Below are 19,292 nucleotides of genomic sequence, written 5' to 3' on the forward strand. Positions count from 1 at the left end.
ATTGAAGAAACTGACCAAATTGATCAGCACTATTGTTTAATTATTCATATATATATAATGAGAAATTGTCTTTATTTTTATCACTAATTAATTCAACATAAGTCTACACGGGATCTAGTAGAGATAGTATTTATCAATGTTATATTGTTGAATTCAGGGTATACTGGCGTGTTTGTTTTATCATCTCTATGATAATATACAAAAGTCTCCATGTTTAGCATTTGAAGAAGTTTGTGTAGGTACCATGCGTTTTAGTACCTCTTTAATAACATTCTAAAACAGTTATCTAAATTACAAAAAGTCTAAAATAAACAATTAACAATACATGGACTCGATAATATGTATCAACATTTCGTGTGTATATACGTCATCTAATTAACCATCGAGATGACCTCCGAAGATTGCCGACGGTCATTTAACCCGATATAAACATAAATATAAATATCAACAGATAGCGACTACGTGCAATTGGATTATTCTAGGTCTGTTTGATTTCATATTGAAGGTTAAAAAGTGTGTTTATCAACGTTTTTACCTGTATAGGAATGTTTTTTTGTGGATCGAATCAGTCAACCAAATGGTTCATCCTTGTTTCACTTTCAATGATGACACATTCTTTCCTTTTAATAGCTGAAAATATGCGTAACCAATTATTTACTTGCAAGTGAATGATTCATCAGCGACGCTTTTAGAATTATTATTTCACTATATCACTTTCATTATTGACTGAACAAAAAAAAACATATTAGCTAATGCCCCTTTAAATGTTGTCATTGTTATTTGGTCAGAAGATAATATAGCTGACCGAAGAACTATATGACTATACTTAATTTATTTTCAGCGGTTCAAAGTGGTAAAACGGAAAATATGGACTTGATTTATTGACTGGACATTTACAACCGAAATGCATGCATTTTGGTCCTTGTCCTTTGTTTGATAATATCTCATTAGCAATCATACCGCATATCTTTATTTTTATATCCTTTAATTCAAGTCAGCACCGACGCAGTGCCTACTAGGCATACTGTTCACACCGGGGACTGAAAGTTCACCAGCAACTTTAATACAGACCCAGTGGTAGTAGTCGTACAAAAACAGACAACACCATGACTAAAAATAAAAGCGATGAAAAGACAAACAAAATCCCCACAAAATACTACACAGACTACTGGGGAGAAAGCCAGGTGCTTCGGAAGGGTTTGGAAATTGAAAAAAAAAAATCGGAATTATTTACCTTTTCCGAAAGGTATCTTAACCTTTCTGATATGAATAATAAACTTTGAAACTATTTTTTGTCCTCATTCACTTTAATGATTAAAACTTTAAAAGTGAAAATGTAACAATTCTTTTCAATTTCATACAATTCATAATTGTGTTTCACCATTCTTGTCATTCCTTTTTTTTATCAATCTTAAAAAATGTCGAGAGATATTTTATGTAAAATAATAACATGACATCACAATCTTCCCTTGATATATAAATCTAGAACTACTTCGCTGTTGTTGTTCATGTCATTTCCTTAAATGTATGAATAAAATAATGAGATGTACGTGCGATTAACACGTGTCCCTGGAACAACCTTCGTTTGGAGGTCATTGATATCACTTCCTTAAACGGCAATTACTGGTGCCAGTGTTCATTTATAAGACTGGCAATTTCCGTTTTGAACAGTTACACGGAACTTATTCTTTAAACTCAAGAGATGAAATGTTGATTGTTTTAAAGCTACTATAGGATGATACGAGAAATCAATTCCTCTAAAACCTCATTAATAGTTCTTTGTATCACTTAAATGCACTCAATATTAAACTTCAATGTTAAATGAAAGAATCTTAGATACACATTGATATAGCTACAAGGATAATGTTAAATGTTTAAAAAGAACTTTTTACCTATATCATTTAACAGAGAATGCTAAACAATTAATGACTTGAGTTTCAAAATTGTATCTCCTTACTTTTATTTTATAGTTTTGGTTATTGCTTTATCAAACACAAAACTGTTGAGACTAAAAACGAATTGGTTTAAACGTCCAGTGGAAAATATTACATGTATGTCAGGACAATAACTTGTTAATGCGATATTAAAATGAACACTTCTTTGTACTAGACCGACACACTGAGTCAGGGTTTTAACGTGCTAATTCACCATTTGCTTTTTGTGTGGTTTTTTTTCTATGCATGTACTGATTTTGTGTCATGGATGGACACCCCATATCCTTTATTTTTCTATTAATTCACCATGTAACATTACGCAGGAAGACATGTCATCCTACCTACGCTGAAACATTTTTCTGACTCCGAGCCGACCATCCTTTTCTCTTCCTCATGAACGCCGCGTGCTTGGTGTAGAATGATCATCCTTGTAACGGGACTTGAGGATAGTTTATTTTGTGGAAAGCTTCACGAATCACGCAAACTATTATTATATCAAAAGGAAGTATGGTATAATTTGTAAAAGATATTTCTCCTATATCAACTTAGTTGCACGTAACCAGATACACTTGATTTTTGATGATAAAGGAGAGACAAAAATAATGTAAAAACGTTCCTTCAGCTATTACAAAAGCATGTATATAAATATCTTAGATAACGCCGAAATGTAAGTAACGTGTAAGCAGAGCCGCTTGCTGAGATACCCTTAATAAGACTTCTACATAATGAACAAAGATGATGCAGTTTTACATGTAATATTTACACATCTACAAGTCACTTGAGTTTATCCCAGTTAAACTGAAGTGACTTGTAGATGTGTAAATATTACAGAAAAACTGCATCATCTTTGTTCATTATGTAGAAGTCTTATCAAGGGTATCTCAGTCAGTACTTATTGCGGGTTGGAAGACTGTAAGTCCCCGGTAGTATCACCAGCTCAGAAGTCAGTACTTATTGCGGGTTGGAAGACTGTAAGTCCCCGGTAGTATCACCAGCTCAGAAGTCAGTACTTATTGCGGGTTGGAAGACTGTAAGTCCCCGGTAGTATCCCCAGCTCAGAAGTCAGTACTTATTGCGGATTGGAAGACTGTATGTCCCCGGTAGTATCACCAGCCCAGAAGTCAGTACTTATTGCGGGTTGGAAGACTGTAAGTCCCCGGTAGTATCACCAGCTCAGAAGTCAGTACTTATTGCGGGTTGGAAGACTACATAAGTCCCCTGTAGTATCACCAGCTCAGAATTCAGTACTTATTGCGGGTTGGAAGACTGTAAGTCCCCTGTAGTATCACCAGCTCAGAAGTCAGTACTTATTGCGGGTTGGAAGACTGTAAGTCCTCGGTAGTATCACCAGCTAAGAAGTCAGTACTTATTGCGGGTTGGAAGACTGTAAGTCCCCGGTAGTATCACCAGCTCAGAAGTCAGTACTTGTTGCGGGTTGGAAGACTGTAAGTCCCCGGTAGTATCACCAGCTCAGAAGTCAGTACTTATTGCGGGTTGGAAGACTGTAAGTCCTCGGTAGTATCACCGTCCCAGAAGTCAGTACTTATTGCGGGTTGGAAGACTGTAAGTCCCCGGTAGTATCACCAGCTCAGAAGTCAGTACTTGTTGCGGGTTGGAAGACTGTAAGTCCCCGGTAGTATCACCAGCTCAGAAGTCAGTACTTATTGCGGGTTGGAAGACTGTAAGTCCCCGGTAGTATCATCGTCCCAGAAGTCAGTACTTATTGCGGGTTGGAAGACTGTAAGTCCCCGGTAGTATCCCCAGCTCAGAAGTCAGTACTTATTGCGGATTGGAAGACTGTATGTCCCCGGTAGTATCACCAGCCCAGAAGTCAGTACTTATTGCGGGTTGGAAGACTGTAAGTCCCCGGTAGTATTACCAGCTCAGAAGTCAGTACTTCGGCACTGACATGAAAATGCGGATATTTCATTTTAAAATTTGTTGCTAATAAAATTAGAAAATCATCTGATGTCTTGTCCGGGTTTGGCTTAACTTTTGGTACGTTTTGGTTTTATCTTTTTGGTTTTATCTTTTGGTATGTTTTGGTTTTTTGTTTTAGTATTTTCTTCCTCTTTTTGTAATTTAGATGGCATTTAGCTTTTCAGTATTGATAAATATATTATGATGGAAACTTAAGACTTCTTGAATTGTTCTCAGTAATGCATTAGAAACATCATGAATTGATGAATTGAACTTTGTTATTAATGGTACCAAGGATTATTCTTTAAGGCAACTTTGCTGTCAAAGATTTTAATTATCTGCTTTGATAAAAAATAATCATATATGATAACAGGGTTCTATCAAATTATGACATCAGCTGGTGTCATTGAAATGACATTTAAATCATCATTCATTTGATATCATGTGACATGAACATAGTGTAAAGTGTTATCTATATCCATAAATTCTGTCCTAAATGCTTATTTAATTATAACATTTGTCAGGCTAAATATTATCTATAAAACGGAAAGGTCCGAAATATTAGATAATTAAATTTTATTAAAACTTATAACTTCAACAATACTTAGTATATGATATGGCATGATTTAAATATATGCAGATATATTGCTGTACTATAAGTTAGTACGAACATTCTTTCATATGGTTTCGATCTAGTGTTTCGCTTCAACTTGTTATCTAGCATATCATTTATTAAGGAAAGAAGTGTTTTCTGTGCTTATCCTTTTTATTACTGTATTTTCCTTGAAATACCTGTAGTTAACCTACTTGTGGGGGGTAAACAGGTAAGAGTTTACATCTACAATATTATATAACCCCACATGGTAATGTGCCTGTCCATAGGCAGGAAACTCCTCGGTGGTTGTCTTCTGTTATAAAATGTTAACAATATTATGACGATGGAAAGCTCCACTGCCTGTTTTAAAGAAAAACAAATACTCAGCTTGCCATTCCGAAGTGTAAAATCAATCCTGATATTTTATTATGAATGGATTTTTGTTTTGTTTAAGACAGGTCCTTGAAAATAAATGTTTAAGTTAATCTTTTCTAGACTCGGAGCGATTTTGAGTTTGACGAAAGGTTGACATCTAGATGTGTTTTTGGTTTTTTGTGTCGTTGGGTTTCTATCTTATGAACTTATAATACACATATACTTTTGTTCCCTTTTATATCACACATATACTTTTGTTCCCTTTTATATCACACATATATTGTTGTTCCCTTTTATATCACACATATACTTTTGTTCTCTTTTATATCACACAGCATTCACTTACATTTGTGCAAATCTGCAGGTCATGAAATACACCCCAGGATCCAAATTGTCGACACAATCAAATACGCCCCACGATCCAAACTGTCGACTCAATCAAATACACCCAAGGATCCAAACTGTCGACACAATCAAATACGCCTCAGGATCCAAACTGTCGACACAATCAAATACACCCCAGGATTCAAACTGTCGACACAATCAAATACGCCCCAGGATCCAAACTGTCGACACAATCAAATACGCCCCAGGATCCAAACTGTCGACACAATCAAATACACTCCAGGATCCAAACTGTCGACACAATCAAATACGCCCCAGGATTCAAACTGTCGACACAATCAAATACGCCCAAGGATCCAAACAGTCGGCACAATCAAATACACCCCAGGATCCAAACTGTCGACACAATCAAATACGCCCCAGGATTCAAACTGTCGACACAATTAAATAGACCCCAGGATCCAAACTGTCGGCACAATCAAATACGCCCCAGGATCCAAACTGTCGACACAATCAAAAACATCCCAGGATTCAAACTGTCGACACAATCAAATACGCCCCAGGATCCAAACTGTCGACACAGTCAAATACGCCCCAGGATCCAAACTGTCGGCACAATTAAATACACCCCAGGATCCAAACTGTCGGCACAATCAAATACGCCCCAGGATTCAAACTGTCGGCACAGTAAAGATTAATGGTTTTATTGACTTTACATTATGTACATAAAAGTTTTAAAAAAAAGAGAATAGAAAAATTAAAAAACAAAAAACAAAAGCGTAACTTACAAGATATTATGGTTGGATTTCAAGATTTTAACACCTTGAAAGAATAATTTTAAACAAACAACTAAAAAAAAAAGAAGGTTAATGTTTATTTTGGTCATCGAAATTACTCAGGATGAGATCCGCCTGCTAAATGTGATAAAAAAAAAACCACAAAAAAACTGACGTACCGTAAAAACACACAATAGAGTAAAATAAAGATAGGTTTCAGTGATTTTTTTTTTAGATACAATTATTTAAGAAATTAGAAATTTTGGCGAGATAAACGTTTCTGGCTATTCATACGATGTGTATGGAAAAACATGAATTTGAGGAAATTCATGGCTTCAAACGTAAAAGTGATGAAATTAACATTTTTATAAATATGGTGCGTCCGAGGCGCTTTTCCATGTTTACCGTTATGAGAAACGTTCTAATCCCAAAGCTGCAGAACATAAGTCAATCGATTCAAAAACTTTGAAAGCCAGGGATATAGACATTGTGGAATACACTGAGAGCTGTAAGACCAAACGGGACCTCAATTGGACCTAAAAATAAAAGCCTAATTCTCCTAATGCCAACTTTGTTTGCGGGGGTTGGAATTTAAGTTTCTTAATAATTTCTAAATTTATTCACGGACCAAATAAGAAAGCTATGGTATAAATCATGTCAGTGTCGAAGCACCAACTTTTGAGCTGATACTTACATGTTTATAGCTTACTGTTCGGTGTGAGCCAAGGCTCCGTGTTGAAGACCGTACTTTGACCTATAATGGTTTACTTTTATAAATTTTGACTTGGATGGAGAGTTGTCTCATTGACACTCATACCACATCTTCTTATATCTATGTGTATGATTTCCAATTAGACAACTATCCACCAATGATCAAATGACATAAACGTAAGCAAGAATAGATCAAAGTACATCCTTCAAAGTAAGCTATAAAAGGCCCAGAAATGACAAAATGTAAAACAATTCAAACGAAAAAAAGCAATTTATGTACAAAACAATAAACGAAAAACATATGAATACCACAATCAACGGCAACCACAGACCTACAGACTGATGAATAGGGACAGTAATAGTTTATTAAACCTATAAAATTGAGAATGGAGATGGGGAATGTGTCAAAGAGACAACAACCCGACCAAAGAGCAGAAAACAGCCCAAGGCCACCAATTCGTCTTCAACACACTATATAAAGTTTCCTGCTAAAAGTCACATTCAGCACTAATCTTCATATCAAATTATGGCATAGAAGGTTAATAAAATGGACTCTTATTTTGTTTTTCAGAAATCTACAAACAAAATACAAGGTAAGATTTTTTAAAAACATGTTCCACAATGACTCGCTTGGTGTATCTTAGTTTATATATAATTTAATTGGAGTTATCCACTGCACCGTCATAGAAATACAGGACTGTATATCGTTTAAAAATATGTTTCGACGATGAGTAAGTCCTATAAAGCGTATCAGCATCGGCTTTTTTTTTATGGAAGTTGACATCTTTCATGGAAGAATAAAAATACCCCAAAACAGCAGTAAATCCAAATATCGCGTCAGTTATAGTTGTCTTTTTTTTCATATATCAAAAACAGTATTATTATTTCTCAACCAAAGTACATCTGATTCAACGGGTGCTTATCATCTATTAGTGAATACTAGAAAGACAGAAATCAAATCACTTAACACATCATTGAAACAATAGAATGCTTTTAACCAAGTCACATCTCCCTAATTGTTTAATAGATAAAACTGAGAATGGAAATGGGGAATGTGTCAAAGAGACAACAACCCGACCATAGAAATCATTTATGTCAAACGAAAGTATTTATGTCAAACGAAAGTCGTACTTTGATATTGTATCTGAAAGATCTCGTCTGCCTTTTCATAACGCAGTTATTGTTTTCTTTTCCTTTCGTTGTCCATCACGAACAAGCTAATGTAAGATCAAAACAAATTTATTCTATTTTTACAACTATACTGTTCCCATTTACTATAACTGGGCAATTAGGACTAGTTGTCTTCACAGCATGTCAATCATATATTCACTTTTTTAAAGCAAACATACATTAAGATGAACAGATACCTCGGCATTACACATTGTATTCTTAGCTTCAAAAGTGCTCTTGATAGAAGTCCTATATCAAATGTCAAATCATGCACAGTAATGTCGATGAGTATTACAAATAATTGCAACCTGAACATTGTTGATCTGTTAGTTTTAATACGAACATTTCGTCTCATTCTCATCTGCGTAGACAACTGTGCTTTGGGTGAAATACATGTATGTCAGCTGATACGTTACACTATGGAATAATAAACATGTCTGAATGAATGTTTTCGTATGCAACGCAAATACCCGATATATTGTTACAATTTGGCTCCTAAAGAATTTACATTGGTAATAGTAACTGCAATTAAACTTGCTAATATTTGAAAAAAATAAGCAGATATTCGATAATCATCATTAAGCTCGTCACTCCCAATTTTACATAAATACACACAATTTTGTAAGTACGATAATTTTCCTAAACAAAATTTAACAGACATACATGCACTATTGTTGCCATAGTTTGAAGGTATTTCAGGCATTATGGTAAAAAGCTGATTAAAATGCATTTTCTTGAAATAGGTGTCATGATTTATATACCCTTTGTGAAGTTAGAATAAAGTCACACTCGGCAATCATCTGTATATTCAATTATAAGTGAAATTGTGCAATGCAAACAATTGCCTTTCATAAAAGTGCCCATCCCAGTACAGGAAATATAATATTTTGATGTAAGAATTATACAATGTATACTATATAATTAGGTCTTTCCACTTTTCCGTGGAAAGACCTATTGATTTTGTTCTGATTATTATTATTTTTTTTTTTCTTCCGCCTAATTTTTTTCTTGCGTAGTATTGTTGTTTCATAAGATGTCGCTTAGATATTTGGTATGTGATATCGAACAGTTTATACGCTTTTGAAACTGATAACCGCTTAACCGAATACTTTACGTTGTAAGAGTTATCTCCCCAAACACTGTTTTTCTTGTGGCCATTACTCCTTCGCAAAAGATTACGACAAATTTATTTTACCAAATTGCTCGCTATATCTTCAGGATGTTGAGTTTGGTTTTCACCGAAGCGTTGCGGAGACTCCATATGAGAGTTATTTCCCCTTATGCATTTGATATAAGTGATATGCATTTCTAACTGGTAAACCATAAGTGATGAAGACCTAGGGTCTTTTGATTTGAGGTCCTTGGTCCAAAAAAAAAAAGAAAATTTGGTCAAGGTCAAAGGTCAAGGTCATATTCTAAATTTTGATTTTGGCTTATTTTCACTTCTTTTCAAAAACAGTATAAGATATCGACAACATATTATTACTAAATTGTTAGTTGCGACATGTCGTAACACATACATTTTGGTTTAAAGGGTGCGCTTACATTAAATTAGAGTTTTCTTCCCTCTTGTATTTAAAAATACGCGTATGGTGATATAACTCATTAACCATATATAACTAAGACCTAGGGTCTTTTGATTGAGGTCCTTGGTTTATGACCTTGAAATTGAGCTCAAGGTCATAGGTAAATTTGACGTTCTAGATTTTGACCTTTGCTTTTACCTCATATGTATACATGATAAAGCCATGGGACTTTTTGCATTAGGTTGCAAGCCATTTGACCTTGAAAAATCCAACCGGAAGTGACCTTGTGTAAACCGGAAGTAGCTATTTTTTGTACTTATTTAATATAAAAGTATATAGAACCATATATTTTTGGAATCAGTGTCAAGTAAACATTCAAATTATACCGAAAGTAACATTTTTCAAACTGGAAGTAACAAATTATCTCCCTTATTTAAAAAAAAATATATAGAAACCATATATTTTTGGAATCAGCGTACAATAAGCTATCATTTGACGCTGGAAATGACATTTTAAACCGAATTTTAATATTTTTATATCAAAATAGATCTTTAGGATGGAAAGACCTTCAATTGTTCTCTGAACAATTGGTTTTTAATATTATATATATCCGTTCATCCTATTTCGACTCTTCAAAATTCAAGAGTCTATCCTTAATTGAGGTAAATTATATAGCCTTCCAAATACCGTTTCGATTCTTAACATCACTGAAGAGACATTAATTGTCGAATTCCGGATATGGTGTACTAATTTTTGCACCTTTTGTTTGCGGTGTACTATCTTTCCCGCAAGTTTATTGTTTTCTGCTTTGGTATTAAATTAATAGTTAAGATCTATTGTGTTACATCTGGTGATCCGTTTATTTGGCAATCGCCAATGGCAGTCAGAAGGGTTTAAGAACATCCGTTGTTCGACCTGCTAGTCAAATGCGTTTTGTTAAAATATTCTTTTTCACTGTTTTGGTCTTTTTGAAAATGTTGTTTGTGCTGTATTTAGACCCCTCTATCAAGAAATTTGTTTTGCATGCACTCGTATAAAAATTGCGGTTTTATCCAACGCAAATATAGGTTTGAACGTTGTTTTCAATTTAGACTTGTATATATATATGGCAGTCAGCAGGGTTTAAGAACATCCGTTGTTCGACCTGCTAGTCAAATGCGTTTTGTTAAAATATACTTTTTCACTTTTTTGGTCATTTGGAAAATGTTGTTTGTGCTGTATTTAGACCCCTCTACCAAGAAATTTGTTTTGCATGCACACGTATAAAAATTGCGGTTTTTATCCAACGCAATCATAGGTTTGAACGTTGTTTTCAATTTAGACTTGTATATATATATATATATATATATATATATATATATATATATATATATATATATATATCAGTGTCAATGATTTTAACAATATCGTATTCCGTATTCGAAATCTATAGAAGTTTTGTTTTTTTATGTACGATGGAGCTTGGAATTTTCCAACTACATATGGGTCCACAGAGATACTCCCCGTATTATGATATTACGGTTAACGTGAAAATCATGAGAGCTGAGAGTTGATGTTACTTTAACACATTCAGTAATCTCAGATGAGAGGAACAAAGTAAAGATAAGCTGTTAACGCAGAACAATGTCCTAATGCAGCAAATTTAAAGAGAACAATCTATCATTTAGTATGGAACTGTAAAAGAGAGGCGAAAGATACAAAAGGGACATTCAAACTCATGAGTTGAAAATAAACTGACAACGCCATGGCTAAATAAGAAAAAGATCAACAGACAAACAATGATACACAAAACACAACATAGAAAACTAAAGACTGAGCCACACGAACCCCACCAAAAACTGGGGGTGACATCATGTGTTCCAGAAGGGTAAGCAGATCCTACTCCACATGTGGCACCCGTCGTGTTGCTCATGTTAGTACAAACCCGGTAATAAGTCTAATTCGGTAGGTCACATTCGGGAAAAGGGGACGGGATTGTAGTTACGACATTAGGAACATATCCGTTATCATTTGTGAAACGGATATTCCAAGTAATGGCTTATATAGACCACTCGGCGGAGACCATCGCACTTCAGCGTGACCATCGGACTTCAGCGTCCCCATCGCACCTCCGAGTCCTACATGTATATATATATATATATATATATATATATATATATATATATATAAGTCTAGAGATTTGCACAACGATACTAATATAAGATGGTATTATACGAAGATGTTGTTATTGAATCGTGTTGACAAATATTTCGGCTTAACAAATAGCCTTCGTCAGTGTCAATGATTTTAACAATACCGTATTGTTAAAATTATTGACACTGACGAAGGCTATTTGTTGAGCCGAAATAATTAAAACATAACTGAATATTTATAATTGCTATATATATATGAAAACCCTTTCGATATTATGTACTAGTATTACTTATATTTTGGCATTGTACAAGGTAATTTTATCAGACTGTTTATGACGTCTTTACATCAGACCCGTTGGATGTGATCTGATTGATACTTTAGTTTGGGAGAACATTGATTTATTAATTAACTGAAATGAGTTTTGACCTAGCTTTCGGTATATATTTGTTAAGATCGGCACTTTGTGTCTTTTGTCTTTATGTTAGCTGTTTTAGATTTATTGCTTCTTGCTAATATGATGAGTCAACTTTGAAGCTATTTCCAACTGATTTTTAAAGTTTGTTCTTATGTAATTCAGTTACACCACTGTCCGAGGTTCAATGGAGGTTGAACACTCAAAATAGAAATAAGAAAATGTGGTATGAGTGCCAATGAGAAAACTCTCCATCCAAGTCACAATGTGTAAAAAGTAAACAATCATAGGTCAAAGTACATGTTTAATCCCCCCATTTTGTATATGTTCCTGCCTCAAGTCACGTACCTGAAGGAAGCTGTCTTTCATATTAGTTGTTCGTCTATAGTTTTGTCATACATCAGGCCGCTGGCATGTCGAGGTCTTTTATAGCTGACTATGAGGTAGGGATTTTGGGCATTGTTGAAGGCCGTATGGTGACCTATAATAGTTATTTTAATCCTTTTCAGTTGGACTCTGTTGGATAGTTGTCTCATTGACAATCAAACCACATCCCTTTTATTTTATATCAATATGTCCGGTATTATCTAAAGGGAGAACAAACAACTATAATATTATTATATATAATACATTAATTCTTCAATAACCTAAATTCATACTTTTGGTAGATAAATTGTTTTGCATTCTATTTTTATTTTTCCCCAATCTGAAATGCTATGAAACCATTCGTTGCCATAAATTGTGAAAACAATAAAATGATAGATTCTTTATACAATTTATATAAACATTGTCCGATTCAGAAGACAGTCATATTTTATTCTCGTTTTTAATAGCGAACAATGACAAAGGCAATTAAAAACATGACAGCTACTGTTACCACAGATATAAAACATGACAAAACAATTGGGTACAAAGTTAGGAAAAGTAATTACTGATATCAACATGACATGACCGCTAATATTACTAAAATTAAAATTGATAAAAATTATTTTACAATTCGTGCAAATCTTTTAACTTTCCAACTACTGCCATATTTAAAGAATGACGTATTACCAGTAGAAGTTTTTAGTAATAGACTTTGAAAAGCCTTAAATTTCAATAAAAAAAATATTTGGTCAGGAAAAATAAAAGTGGAAAATTAAAAATCAATATCTAAATAGCAAGTTAGTCGACAGGATAAATATGTTTTTCTTCTGCTAAAATGTCAGTTTTGTAACACCTGTTTAAAATTTACAAATAAATCATAGTCAGTTAGTTAACCATGAAATTATTGATAATTGTGACTTGTCCATCCCTCCTAAAAATATGGTAGCTGTTACAAAACAATGCTTCAATACCAACGATACCAGTGAATTGTTTTGTAGATTTAAAATGAGTTAATGGTGATATTACAATTAAAGTGTAATCCATATAACCGGATACATTGGTAATAATATATTATATTTCATGATTTTGTTTGTGCTTAGAATTGTGATGTAAAAGTAACTACAATTATTACTTTCCTCATACTATTTTAGTCAAGTAATGCTGATGAATTCAACCATTTGTTTATCTATCTTTCTCGTAGAATTTAAAAACGGATATAACTTTTGGATTCAAGTTTCTTGTTCCATCTACAGAAACATCTTTTTTAAATTTTGAAAAATGCAGTTTTGTACATTTTGTATGAGAATAATGGATTGCCCCTCGTCGTCTATATAAAAGTAAAGAGATGTGGTATGATTGCCAATGAAACAACTATCCACCCAAGTTCAAATGAAGTGGTTGTAAGCAATTATAGCCAACCGTATGGCCTTCAACTATGAGAAAACCCATACCGTATAGTCGGTTATAAAAGGCCCCGACATGAAAAATATGAAACAATTCAATTTAGAAAACTAACGGCCTAATCTATAACAAAACAATTTACGAAAAACAAATATGACAGGCATGAACCAACGACAACCACTGAACTACATGCTCCTGACTTGGGACAGGCACATAAAGAATGCGGCGGGGTTAAACATGTTTGTTGGCGCTCAACCCTCCCCTAACCTGAGACAGTGGTGTAACAGCACAACATAAGAACAAACTATAAAAATCATACTTCAATCGGATAGAGGCGTACATCTCAAAGGTTAATATATAATATTAAGGGGCATAGATATAATGTACTCGGACTTTGAGAACAATCAGGGATTGGTGGTAAAGAGAGTTAATTTGTCTAAAACAATACTTGGAGCAAACACTTTTATCTTAAATTACAGATATTTCTTTGTAAAATTGCTAACGGTATCTTATGCTGACTGGACAAGTATATATCGATATAATCCACCACTAATTCTTAAATTGCCAAAATGAATTTAATATTCAGTTTTTAATATATATATACATATATGTTATTGATAAGTCCGATACTTTCTCCTTGATTCGCGTTGAGTTAGAAATGTAGTACAATTTCAACTTTCAGTTTCCCTAAAATTTCCCTTCACAGTATTTTATCATATCCGAGAATTCTTGAAGCAATTTTTAAGATTTAACAACAAAAAATCGCTGCCAAAAAGATAAGTTAGTTACATGGGACATGTAGCATTGGCTAGAAATATGCAGAATCCCAAAAGTCAATGCGTGCTTTGTTTAGATGATATGACATTTTTTGTTCAGGTGACAAAAGTCATATCCATCGATTGATCAAACGAGGAAGTTCAAGATTTCGGGATACATATGGTATAGTATGATATTTAGAAAAAATGCATAGTCGTTTTATAGTTTCACAATATGTCTATCATCTGCTAGCATTAGAACTTTATCCTTGTCTTAACAGAGAAGATTGGGTATCTATATAAACAAGTTTGACGAATAACAGCATATGTAATACGAACAACAGCGTATTAAATACGAACAACAGTATATGAAATACGAACAACAGCGTATTAAATACGAACAACAGCATATGAAATACGAACAACAACATATGAAATACGAACAACAGCATATGAAATACGAATGTCAGCAGATAAAATACGAATAACAGTACAGGAAATACGAATGTCAGCATAACAGCATATAAAATACCAATAACAACATATGAAATAAGAAACATAATGCACAACCAACATAATAATGTACAACCAACAGAAATTGTGCCATAATACTGATAAAAAATGTTTGTTTTTTTTTAATTTTTATCTTTTTATCAATGAGCATGATATTGAGTCGCGAATATGTTAGTGAAATTCATTTGTTTAAGAATAAAGGAGGTACTATTGAAGGCTGTTGATTTAATTACATTTATGTGACAGCCTCATCCCGTAATTTTAATCAATTCGTGTATGTCCTAGAAATATCTGAATAAAAAGAGATTTGTTTTTCGGTTTTGCTGCTTTTTATAGCTGAAAAAAATGCTATAAAAAGATGGCATATTTGGTGTTTGCTTGTATGCACTTAGACGTTTGCGCGTTGTGCATATTTTTTGGGAACATCTGAAAGTGGAATATCTATTTATAAAACAGTATTTCAACATTTAAGGAAAATGTACACTGTATATAAAATTGAGAATGGAAATAGGGAATGTGTCAAAGAGACAACAACCCGACCGAAGCATGAAACAGCCGAAGGGCACCAATGGGTCTTCAACACAGCGAGAAAATTCTGCTCCCGCAGGCGGGCTACAGCTGGCCCCTAAACGAAAATGTGTTCTAGTTCAGTGACAATGGACGTCGCACTAAACTCCAAAACATATAAATGAACTAAAATTAAAAAACTTACAAGATTAGGATTAAAAAACTTACAAGACTTGGGACAGGCGCAAAATTTGCGGCGGGGTTAAACATGTTTTGTGAGATCTCAACCCTCCCCCTATACCTCTAGCCAATGTAGAATAAACAAACACACAGCAATACGCACAGTAAAACTCAGTTTAAAAGAAGTCCGAGTCCGATGTCAGAATAGGTAACAAAAAGAACTAAGCAAAATGATAATGATACATAAATTAACAAGGGACTACTAGCAGTTACTGACATGCCAGCTCCAGACCTCAATTAAACTGATTGAAAGATTATGTCTTCATCATATGAAAATCAAGCACAATCCCTCCCGTTAGGGGTTTAGTATCATACCTTCATAAAATATATGAGAACATAACCCGTGTCATGCGAACAACTGGTTTTAGAATAAATGTGTTTATTTCCGATGCAAAGACCCTATGAGTGAATCAATATTTATACCAAATATGCCGTCTTTAATGACCTGACAACAGTATCGTAACTATATCCCTTTTGAATAAGTCTGTTTAAAGGTTTGGTTAGCTCTTGAGGTGAATGCCGACATTTTTGTGCTTTGTATAGAATATTACCATAAAAGATTGGATGTGAAATACCTGAAGGTATAAGATGTCTGCATGTTGATTTATATTTACGAATGATGTCTGCATGTTGATTTATATTTACGAATGATGTCCTTGTACCGATGATAAATTTTAGTAAATGTTTTGACTAGTTTGTGATATCGGAAACCCTGGTGTAATATTTTTTCAGTAATACAGAGATTTCTTTCGTTAAAATCAAATACGTTGTTAAATACACGAGCGAATCGAACAAGTTGAGATACATAAACACCATAAGATGGTGACAAGGGAACGTCACCATCTAAAAATGGATAATTAACAATAGGAAATGAAAAATCATCTCTTTTATCATAAATTTTGGTATTAAGCTTCCCGTTAAAGATATAGATATCAAGATCCAGGAAAGGGCAGAGTTCATTGTTAGTATTAGCTTAATTTTAGGTCAGTTCAGCAGGATAAATCTCTTTAGTGTACATACTGAAGTCGTCATTATTGAGAGCCAATATATTATCCAAATATCTAAAAGTATTATTAAATGTTTGTATCAGATGTTGTTTCGATGGGTCTTTGCTGATTTTAATCATAAATTGTAACTCATAAGAATACAGAAACAGGTCCGCAATAAGTGGTGCACAGTTAGTCCCCATTGGAATTCCGATAACTTGACGATATACGGAATCTCCATAGCGAACAAAGATGTTATCTAGTAAAAATTCAAGGGCAGTTATGGTATCAAAGCAGGTCCAATTGACATAGTTCTTTTGTTTGTTGTTACTAAAAAATGACCTAAAAGAGTTTGAACATATATATTCGCATTCTGAATTTTTAAATGCCCATTTAATTAGGTGTGTGATTTTTTTCTTAATAAGATTATGAGGTAAAGTGGTATATAGGGTAAAAAAATCAAAACTTTGAACAGATTCGAAATCATCAATATAAGCATGCAATTTTTCAAGTACTTCCAACGAATTTTTGACACTCCAAAAGTAATTAATTCCACTATTTTCAAAGGCCTTATTTGAACAAGTTATTACCAGGTTTTTGATTGTACCAAGTGTACTTGTAAGTAGAATAAACAGTTTATTTGTGGAACAATGGCTTGAAGACGAAATAAATCTATATTTGTAAGGTGTTTTGGGCAGCTTTGGAAGCCAGTACAGAGTTGGAACTTTCATTGTATTGGGTTCTGCTTGTAAAGAGGTAGCTAAACGTTTATGTTTGTTACAGATGTCATTTTCCGAAAATGGAGTCAGTTGGAATGTTGGTGAATTGATGATTTCATTTTGCAGAACCTCAATGTAAAATTTACGTCAAACAATAATGATATATGACCACATTATACTTTTCTAAATTATTTAATTGTCCTTCAGATACCGGTACCTCATTGTGTTGTGTTTTTTTTTTCTCATATCATAATAGAAATTGCAACAGGACATGGACACAATTGAGTGTTATTCAAAAACTAAATCAATGATTAATAAGAACTTAAGTGAAGAAGATCTTTTTTAAGAGAAGTTTTGAAATATAAAATCTGTAGAACACGGGGGGATTGGGTGGTGTTGCTTCTTAAATTAGCAAATGTTTAAATATAGAACCATTGTGTGCTGATGATGATTTGGCATTTAAAAATGACTATTATATTTCACAGGTCGAATGCCATGGAAAAGAACAAAGATAGACAATCATATCAACAATATTCCAGACTATCAGCCTGAAGCTGCTGAGAAAGACGTTGGTAGTGGTATCATGGACGAATTTATGCTTTTTCTAGCATTAAAAGGTAAAAACACAAAAAAATAATGAAAAACGTAGAACCTCTAAAATATTAACGCAAAGAAAGATGACTATATATTAGTGTTAAAACTTTAATGCAAAAGTAAAATTAATTAGATAAAAGGGATGTGGATTTTTTTTGCAATTAGAAAACGAAGCATAAAACAGTTAACCAAATAACAAGAGAGAAAGAAAAAAAAAACAAATATTACATCACAGACAATATATCGACTTACATTTTACGACGGATGTTTTCGCAAAGCGTTCGTAAATCTGTTGTTTTACCACACATAAAGCAGACGTTTTTTGCACGATAAAGACTTGCATATTTGTTATTAAGTACCGGGTTATATAATTACTACATTTTATTGTGGAAAAAAAGGAGCAGCAAGATAAGTCTATTTGCCAACAACCAATTTGATTTCATACTTTTCACAGGGGAAGTAAAACCACCAAAAACAGTATATGTCTCCAGAAATCTAAAACTTAACACCTTCCTTATGGTAGTGTCTGCCTTTCAATTTATCAAGTATCTCACGTCTTCCCTTTTTTAACAGTTTGCTATCTCAAATGTTTGAATATATAAGAACATTGTATGCTATTCCATAATGTAAAAATATGTATTATGTGTTTCTTATTTCAGATAGTGGAATGCTAGATTTATGTATGAATACAGCTTCCAGTATTTTTTGAAGTGATATACAGACGCTGTTATATTTAGGATTATACTGTAGATATATATATCTTATACTGCATATTGTATTACTGTATTCAATAAAGTTTCACATTGTTCAGTCAGTATTATTTTGGTTACCATGCAGTAGTAATGTTGTGAACGTGTATCTATGTATTAATATAATCCTTGTTCTCTTTTTCACAAAGTTGCAAATGTACTTATCAAAGTTACAAACATGGAAATATTCTTCCTCGTTTTCGTTTAACCTGATAAGTACGAATACAAGTTTCGTCGAAACATACCACTGAATTATTCTATAGGAACGATAAATGTAATACCAGTTTCCTGTGTACTACACTTACACCAACAACAAATTATTTGAAGTAGAATATGAGTCACCTAAATGCATAACTAGTTGATTGGTTGATTTATTTTTAAAAGGCAGAAGGTATTCCAATAGTCACCGATGCACCCCCTTGTGGTTGGGTTGAATTACAGATGAAGTTATTGGAAACATATCTATAAAGAATACAACAAAAACGTCTTGCAAAGTCAACTTTTTTCACTTTAATATGTATGTATGTTGGATATCAATAAGGGGGTGAACAATATTAGACTTTGA

The 19,292-nt window shown here is 33.5% G+C and overlaps 1 protein-coding gene across 2 annotated transcripts in view; it reads left to right on the top strand.

The window, feature by feature from the left end:
• The window catches only part of LOC127705316 (uncharacterized), a 44,227-nt gene extending 25,439 nt beyond the window's left edge, over positions 1 to 18,788 (top strand). For both annotated transcript variants that reach the window (XM_052209635.1, XM_052209634.1), the window contains 4 exons: positions 7,228 to 7,249; positions 14,541 to 14,603; positions 17,870 to 18,001; positions 18,638 to 18,788. In XM_052209635.1, coding sequence (XP_052065595.1) covers positions 7,228 to 7,249; positions 14,541 to 14,603; positions 17,870 to 18,001; positions 18,638 to 18,687 — 267 coding nt within the window. In that variant the 3' untranslated portion in view covers positions 18,688 to 18,788. The remainder of the gene's footprint in view (positions 1 to 7,227; positions 7,250 to 14,540; positions 14,604 to 17,869; positions 18,002 to 18,637) is intronic.
• Positions 18,789 to 19,292: the final 504 nt, after the last annotated feature.

Source organism: Mytilus californianus, unplaced genomic scaffold (assembly GCF_021869535.1).
Source record: "Mytilus californianus isolate M0D057914Y unplaced genomic scaffold, xbMytCali1.0.p SCAF_6, whole genome shotgun sequence".
NCBI lineage: Eukaryota > Metazoa > Mollusca > Bivalvia > Mytilida > Mytilidae > Mytilus > Mytilus californianus.